Here is an 8,106-nt window from a genome sequence, read left to right on the forward strand (position 1 = left end):
CTTCCGAAAAAAAAAACTAGCATATTTAACGTATGTGCGACCCAAACTTGACTACGCATCATCCATCTGGCACCCTTCGCAAGCTTATCTCACCGATGACTTAGAAGCGGTACAAAACCGCGCTGTTCGCTTCATTACGTCACAATATTCACGACATATCAGCGTTACCAGCTTACAACAAACTTTGTCACTTCCATTGCTTGCTTCACGGCGCATAACTTCTCGTCTTTGCCTTCTTCACACTTTCCTTTTACTTTACCCAGTCAGGCCACGCCCTCTTAAAACGCCCGTTCAGAACATCATCCCGTTTATCTCACACTCGCCCCTTGGCGGCGATGAAGGCAGGTCGCCGATATTGGTGTTAGCGAAGGAAGGTGCGTGTCACGATCCGCCCGGGTTCGTGAACGAGGGAGGGCTCGTTAGGCGGACGCTGCGCAGCGTGGAGGCGACGAACGGTGACTGAGCGCCGAGCAGCTGTGCTCGCCGGTGTTTATTGGTGCGGTGACCAATGTTGCCTAACTGAGCTTGGCAGGCCACCGAGCCTGACGGGCCAACAATGCCCGAGGGGGCGTCACATGCTTGCTACAGTGCGTAAAAGGAAACAGGCGCAACATCAGAAGGCACGGGCGAGCGGGAAAGTGCGTCGGCGTGCTTGCGTCCTGAGCGATGAATGACACGAACATCGAATTGTTGTGAACGTAGCGCCCAGCCTCTTTGTGGACCCGACGGAACCTTTAATGAAGCCAGCCAACAGAGAGAATGGTGATCGGTGACGACCTCAAACGAATGGCTGTACGAGTAAGGGCGAAATTTCTGCAGCGCCCAAGCAATTGCCAAACATTCCTTTTCGGTAACCGAGTACTTGTACTCTACCGTAGTGAGGGAATGACTCGCATACGCAACTACATACTCACAGAAGCCCTGCTTTCGTTGGGCAATTAAAGCGCCAAGTCCGATCCCAATGTCATCCGTGCGTACCTCTATTGGAGCAGTATAGGGTCGAATTGACGTATAATAGTTGAAGTCAAGAGAGGACGTAATGTCACGGAGCGCTTCGTCACACGCCGGCGACCAGATTGCCATCGCCGGTGGTGCTATTATGGAGGCGAAGTTCTTCGCAAAGCGGGGAAAGTATGAGCACAGACTAGTGAAGCTGCCAAGTGCTTTCACGGTGGTAGGTTTCGGGAATTCAGCAACAGCACGAAGTTTCTGAGGATCGGGAAGGACGCTGTCCTTCGAGACTACGTGGCCCAGTATAGTGAGTTGGCGAGCTCAGAACCAGCACTTCTTGATCTTAAGTCCTGCGTGCGTCAAGCAGCTCAATATTCCGTAAAGACGACGGAGGTGACTGTCGAAATCAGGGAAAGACACTACGACCTGATCTAGGCAGCACAGACATGTATTCCATTTTAAACAACGCAAGACACGGTCCATCATCCTTTCGAATCTTGCTGGGGCATTGCGTAGGCCGAATGGCATAGCATTGAATTCGTACAGCCCATCGGGGGCTACGAATGCAGTTTTCGGGCAATCGGACGGTGCCTTAGGGACCTGCCAATAACCGGACCTTAAGTCTAGTGATGAAAATAATTCGACTCCTTTCAAGCTGTCTAGAGCATCATCGATATGTGGTAGAGGATATACATCTTTGCGCGTAACTTTGCTTAATCGGCAGTAATCGATGCAGAAGCGGATCGAGCCGCCTTTTTTCTTGACAAGAACAGTCGACGACCACGGACTTCAGGACGGCTGAATGATGCTGCGCTGAAGCATGTCGTCGACTTGTTCGGAGATCACACGACGCACAGCCGGGGATACGCGGTAAGCGCACTGTCGCAGTGGCGCTTGGAAGCCGATGACAATCGGATGGAGAACAGTGTACGTTCGGCCTAATGACGTCTTCCGGGAGTCAAACTAGACACGAAGCTGGTGTAGCAGCGCAAGAAGTTTTTCGTGGTGCGACTCTGCAAGTTCGTCGTCGATGGCAGAGCCAAGAATATCTAAAGGTGGGTGTAGTATAGTGTCGCCCCCTGCCAGATCTCTGTGTTATCATACATTTATGTTTTGTAGTAGTTTAGCTAGATGGCGCACCCCCCTTCTATCATGTTTGACCGCTGACCATTGACCGCTTATTGAAGGCTACGTCTGGGAAGGGAGCAATAGAACGACAACGGAGAGGAAGGGAGGAGGAGTAGGTATGCTCATACACCAAGGGAGAAATTGGCAAAGAATAAAGTTAACTTGCAAAGAACATGTCTGGGTATCAGGTACAATTGCCGGTAAAAAGGCATGGCTAGGAGTAGTTTATTTAGGGACAGGGGACAAATACAGGCAAGAGAACAAAGATCTAGTGAAGTGTCTCAATGACGATCATAAAGCAGTTTGGGGAAGGTGCCGATATTTGACTGCTGGATGACATGAATGGCCACATCGAGGATCTGGATGGTTACACAGGTTGCAATGGGAAGTTGATGCTAGACTTCTGTGAACGACACAACCTAGTTATAGTAAATAGAGAAACTAAGTGTGAGGGACAAATCACGTGGGAGTTCCGTAACAGACAAACGACCATTGACTACTGCTTAATGTCGCAGGGATTGTATAGCAAGCTAGCAATAATGGAAATAGACGAAGAGGGGAAGTACAGCCTCGGAAGTGATCATAAGCGTATTAGTCTACAGTTGGGAGCGCTACTCAAAAGAGAAATGCAGGGAAGCCAAAAAGAGTACGCAAAATTAAATGAGGCGCAAATAGCGCAAATAGCGGCTGGCATAGAGGAAGCAATAAAGAAACATCCCATGGAAAGGTGGGATTATAATCAGTTAGAACTACTCATTATTACAAAAATAAAAGAGGTAAAAGGAGTAAACCGCTGGAGAGGAAAGGGGAAGCCACGAAGTTAGTGGAATAAGGAAATTAGAGAGGCCATCGAACAACGACGGTGGGCATCTCGGAAACACAGAGAAGCAAAGAGGGCGCAGTTATCTGAAGAGGAAATAGGCCAAAAATGGGAATATTATCGACAAAAGAAACAACAAGTGCAGGTCCTCGTCCAGGCTAAAATAAAGCAGTCCTCTGATCGCTGGCTGGCTGAAGTTCGCGATGCAACTAAAGGGGGGTCAAGAAAATTCTGGAACCATATAAGCTGGCTGGGTAAAGCTAATCACATAAAAGAGGAACAGATTCACGATGCCGAAGGAAATTGTTTAGAGGGAGATGACGCTGTGAACTACATTGGTTCAGTTATATCCCAGATGGAAAAAATTTCCAGTTCCAGCTGTATTATTGAACCGGAAATCCTTCCCAGCTGGAAAATGTTCCAGTTGGAAACGACTCTTTCCAGCCGGGATTGAAACTTCTGATCCAGCTGGAACTTGCTCCTCTTCCAGCTGGAAATTGCTCCTCTTCCAGCAGGAAATCGCTCCTCTTTGCAGTTGGAAAGTGCTCCTATTCCAGCTGGAAAGTGTCCCTGTTCCAGCTAGAGAATTCTCTCAATCTAGCTTGAAAGGGTTCCTGTGATAACTGGAATCGAAGCCGTTTCCAGCTGAAAATGAAGCAATTTCCACTTGGAGTCTCAGCTACCGAGCTGGAAATGTCCTTCTGGTAGACAGAATTAAATCAAGCCGAGTTCTGCACTGGAAAAAAAGTTTAACAGGATCGATTACGTTTCACACTACCATACAGTGCTTTTCTTCCAAGGAGAAGGGCATATAGCTGGTTGTTTTGAGCAACCACTCAGCCATATGCATAGAGGACAAAACTCCAGCAGTCAAAAACACAATGTACATATATTTAAAAATATTTACAGTGGTACTCTAGTACTTGACAGCACTTTCTCAGTGTGGAAGGCGAAGTTTTCTTTTTACATCTTGAATTTTTTCACTGAGGGTCCTTGGCAGAGCACGCTCCGCAGCGCCGATGTCCTGGTTGTGTATCTGACCCCAGTGCCGCAGACAAGCTATAACGAAAATAATGTATCTCAAGAGATGATCACAGTGATCAGCTGGAAAAATGCATACTCTTTAACAAACCTTAAGCAATAAGTACCTACCATAAACAACCTCCACCTTTGCAGGCGTCAGCTGCTTGGATGGCTGCTCGCTGCTGCCACTTTTTGTTGGTGCGAGTCTGCCGCTGACACTTCTTTTTGCCAATAGTTCATTGCCCCAGATCACTTGGGCCGTGTCTCTCACAAGGATGCTTGGCTTTTTATTTCTGAACAGTTTTTCCGCTTGCTCAGGCATGACATAAATTCCACCAGACAAGTGGAACTGGAAGAAAGCGAAAAAAAGGTGTTTATTGCTATATACAGCGTCAACTAGTATTACAGCACTAGAGGCAACTGCTGCTTATAACACATCCATGTGAAGAGCTTGAAGAACAAGTTTTATTTGAATTTGGGTGCTAACGATAAATTTGTGGTATAGGTGAGCAACAACCATACTCACACGTCCATCAGATGTGGCCACAAAGTTGCCGTCCTGGCATCCTTTCGTATTGTCTAAGGCGTCTGGCACAGACAAATCTGGTGCTAAAGCAGCAAATGTGAGACAGACAATAAGTATAATTAAAATAGGTTCACATCAAAATTTCGTTCAATTAATAATGTTGCAAGTACATTCACCGTCTTCGATAAAAGCAGCCGCTCGTTGAGGCTGCTCTGTAGTAGGTGCCACTAGTGGTGCTTCCAGATTTTGTCGTCTCTCACCTGTACAATAAAAAGTTTGAGATACATATGCATTTGGTCACCATAAATCTGCAATGAGTGATATTGCTGGTACACTTAGTACTCTTACGGCCAGTGGCCATTTGAGACTAGCTGTTGGACCAGCGGCAATACAACTGATGTTGCAGTCTGTGCTGGCTCACACCTGTGTAATGAAAACTTTGAGCTGTATGTGCAACCATACACTTGAGTTACTTTGACCTGCGCTGATGTGCCTGTTTGGAAAAAAACTATGTATTCTTGGTCTTTAGCTTAACTGCTGTTATCCCATACAAATGTCCATGCTGTAATTCCCCATGCAAAGCTTTCTCTTCTCTCTTATCAGAATACTTAACAAAAATAGTTGGCTACACAAACACAATGCATACTGTAGAGAATGCTTGTTAAATACACCTGCAAACTTGCCACAAGACTGCAAATAAGTTGTTTTACTAAATGTTGCAGCAATATAGCTTCAGAAGTGACACTTTGATGAGCACTTGATAATACAGGATATTAGGTACCTTACAGCTGACAGTGCTGCATTTATGACTGCTTACCTTCACATCTCTCGCTTCTCTGCATGTCAAGTATTTGGGCAACTAGGAAAACATGAAAAGTGGTCATTGTTAGACAGCATATAATACACTCAATTACAATAAAAATGAAGTAATGCTTACAGTTGTTCAGCTGTGTTCTAATGTTATTTTCCAAAAACTCTATGTGTTTTTTCAATGATGTTTTGTGCTCCCGCTCAATGCGGCACTGCATTTTCCAGTATTTTGCATCTTTTCGTGCAGTTATTAGCTCTTTTGAAGAAACCAGCGATTCATCGTCTGTTGAATCGCTGGTTTCATCATACAGCTTCCTTTTGACCTGTGCAAAAAAAAATATGAGCTGCATACACTTTTTCCATTGAACACTCCCACAACAAAATTGGGGTATGCACCAAGATTGTGGTAGTAGCAGCATTTCTGGGGCTCCCTATATTGTATCTCGGTTAGCGCCAAATTTTCTCAAACTGCAGCAACTTTACACCCATGTTTGATCAAAGTGACTAATAAGAAAGATATTTGGCAGAGACGTGGGTGCTAAGCTGGGTAGCAGGGGGACCTTCCACGTAGTTTATTGTGATGCCTTTATCATCCACAAAAAGCATTAGCAACACCATTGTTTTTTTTCTGTAGGCCATGGTTTTGTGTCTTCACTCTCAAGCTGATCCTAAAATGCACATCAAGTTTCACACATCACATTCAGTATGCCAAGACGTTTTTGCTATTTGTTGGTGTATTGTTCAACAAAATTGCACTTAAGTGTGCACACTTTAGTGCTGAAATATCCTATTTTAGAAGAACAACTCAAACAGCATGTGCTATGTAAAATAAAGAAAGTGTGACTGTCGTGGCACCCCAGAACTCAAAGATGATGTGGTGCAGTGTACAGCATCAGACTACTGCTTATCATAAATTCTTTTGATCTCTGGTACTGACATATAGCTTTAAGAATCCCATGGATTGCCAAATGATTTATCGGTGATGCGGGAGATAAATTTCAAATCTTCTATCAAAGCAAGAGTACTGAAACAAGTCTTATTATTTGGTCATGCCATGTGGGTTTGTCTCAAGGGGCACAAATTAATGCTAGCCAAAGCGGAAGGTAACGGAGAACAAGGTTGCCCATACATGAGATCGTTACATGACATTCTTCAAGCCACAGGGAAACAGTGGTAAGCTTAAAGAAGCCAATAAAAATAGTTCTTAATGGTAAAAGTTTGTGCAATGTGCAAATCATTTTCTAGAATAAGAAAGCAGAAAAAGTGTCTTTTTTCTCATCTGTACTTCTTTGTTTCCGTAAAACCATTTTCATGCTGCATAAGATATGACTACGTGCTGCTACCAAGTTGCCCAACGATTTACCCTTATTGGCATTTACAAATTCATGATATCGCAAGTAGACAGCGACTCAATGGTACCTTACAATTATGGTCACATACCAGATACCCATTACAAATGTGAAGACACAAGACTGTGGGCACTTAAATAATTAAGTGGGCAAGAACCTCCAGATACTAGTCATTCCATTTGTTCCCAAATTTTGCTACATCAGAGAGAAATAGGCTGCCAAAAGGGTATGCAACGTTGTGCCACATACTGACTACCGTACTGGTTTATATGCCAGCTTTTATGCATTAGTAATTGCTCCTCAAAGTGTACCTAAAGTCACCCACCTGTATTTTATACCTTTTTGCATAAGTCAACACTTAACGAAGTCACTTTCTGCTGATGCCTTAACCTACATTTGCAGCATGTATGCAAAAGCATAAATTTGTGCATCTCAGTTAATATGGGGTTTTAACAATGCAGTGCAAACACAACATAAGCAAAATAAGGTGTGAATCAATTTCCTGGCTCATTGCTTTCAGTTTAAAAAAAGACTGCATGCATGACCACTTCTTCCAGCATATCGTGACAAGGTGTTCGCAAGTTAGCATGCCATCAATGCAGTAATACCTCGCAGCACAAGAAAGGCACGTCAGAAGTTAACATTGCACAGCTGTGTTGGTCTTTCAGACACTGCAAGATACTTGTTTCTTTTCTACATACTTGTGACCCTCGTGACTGTTTGGTGGAGGTGCGAGGTGTGGGCAATGGTGCAGCAGCCTCCTTAGCAACATCAACATTCTTTAGGGCATGTGCCATGTGCTGTCGGAGAACAGCCTCGTACTGCTGCTTTCTTGATGCAGCCTGATTTGCCTGCTTGGCCTTGTCCTGCTATAATGGATGACAATACTGGAAATTAGTGACACTGTTGAAAACTTAGTAGTCTGGTGTTTGCTGTGTATAGACAAAGCAAAATATGCATGTACCTGTCTTATGTTCTTCTTTTTAGCATTCACATCCCCTTCAGAGAGGGGCAAGTCCTCCACATCTGACAGCCTGATCGGTGGAATGGGCGCTCTCTTGTTTTTTGTTTCTCTTGCCATCTCTTCCCTTGTGGCTGCAAAGAGTATAAAACAACAGACATGTTTCATTGACTGCATTATATTTGGAAACCTATATATCAAGAAACGCTAGTAACCCTCAATATATTTAGCATAGATACATTTCCGCGGACACATGGCTTTATTGTCAAAAGTGTAATTATCCGAGTCCCGATCAAGCGAGGGCATATTGAGTGGGCAACAGCCATTTCACCGCCGTCAGACTGTGCCGGTATCGTGCAAAGAAGGATCATATTCAAGCGGTAGTAAGTAGCAAGTATAAGCGCACCGTTATTTAACATGCTATGCAGTTGGTCCATGCCACTGCAAGGTCAGTGGCACAGGCTTGCCGTTCCGCGATGTGCCTTTGGCATGCTCGCTTTTTTTCCCGGGCTTTAGCGGCGCGCGCTCGCCCACCCAC

At 44.6% G+C, this 8,106-nt stretch overlaps 2 protein-coding genes across 2 annotated transcripts; both read right to left on the reverse strand.

Annotated features, from left to right (window-relative positions):
• Positions 1-3,508: 3,508 nt before the first annotated feature.
• On the reverse strand, positions 3,509-4,566 carry LOC142588950 (uncharacterized). The gene is made up of 3 exons (XM_075700756.1): positions 4,449-4,566; positions 4,052-4,271; positions 3,509-3,958 (listed from the first exon to the last, which is right to left on the reverse strand). The coding sequence occupies exons 2-3, from the start codon at positions 4,242-4,244 to the stop codon at positions 3,837-3,839; spliced, it is 315 nt and encodes a 104-aa protein (XP_075556871.1). The 5' UTR covers positions 4,245-4,271; positions 4,449-4,566; the 3' UTR covers positions 3,509-3,836.
• A 99-nt stretch (positions 4,567-4,665) lies between these two features.
• On the reverse strand, positions 4,666-7,811 carry LOC142588951 (uncharacterized). The gene is made up of 4 exons (XM_075700757.1): positions 7,572-7,811; positions 7,309-7,476; positions 5,266-5,307; positions 4,666-4,708 (listed from the first exon to the last, which is right to left on the reverse strand). The coding sequence occupies exons 1-4, from the start codon at positions 7,743-7,745 to the stop codon at positions 4,676-4,678; spliced, it is 417 nt and encodes a 138-aa protein (XP_075556872.1). The 5' UTR covers positions 7,746-7,811; the 3' UTR covers positions 4,666-4,675.
• Positions 7,812-8,106: the final 295 nt, after the last annotated feature.

This window comes from Dermacentor variabilis, chromosome 7, assembly GCF_050947875.1.
Source record: "Dermacentor variabilis isolate Ectoservices chromosome 7, ASM5094787v1, whole genome shotgun sequence".
Classification (NCBI taxonomy): domain Eukaryota; kingdom Metazoa; phylum Arthropoda; class Arachnida; order Ixodida; family Ixodidae; genus Dermacentor; species Dermacentor variabilis.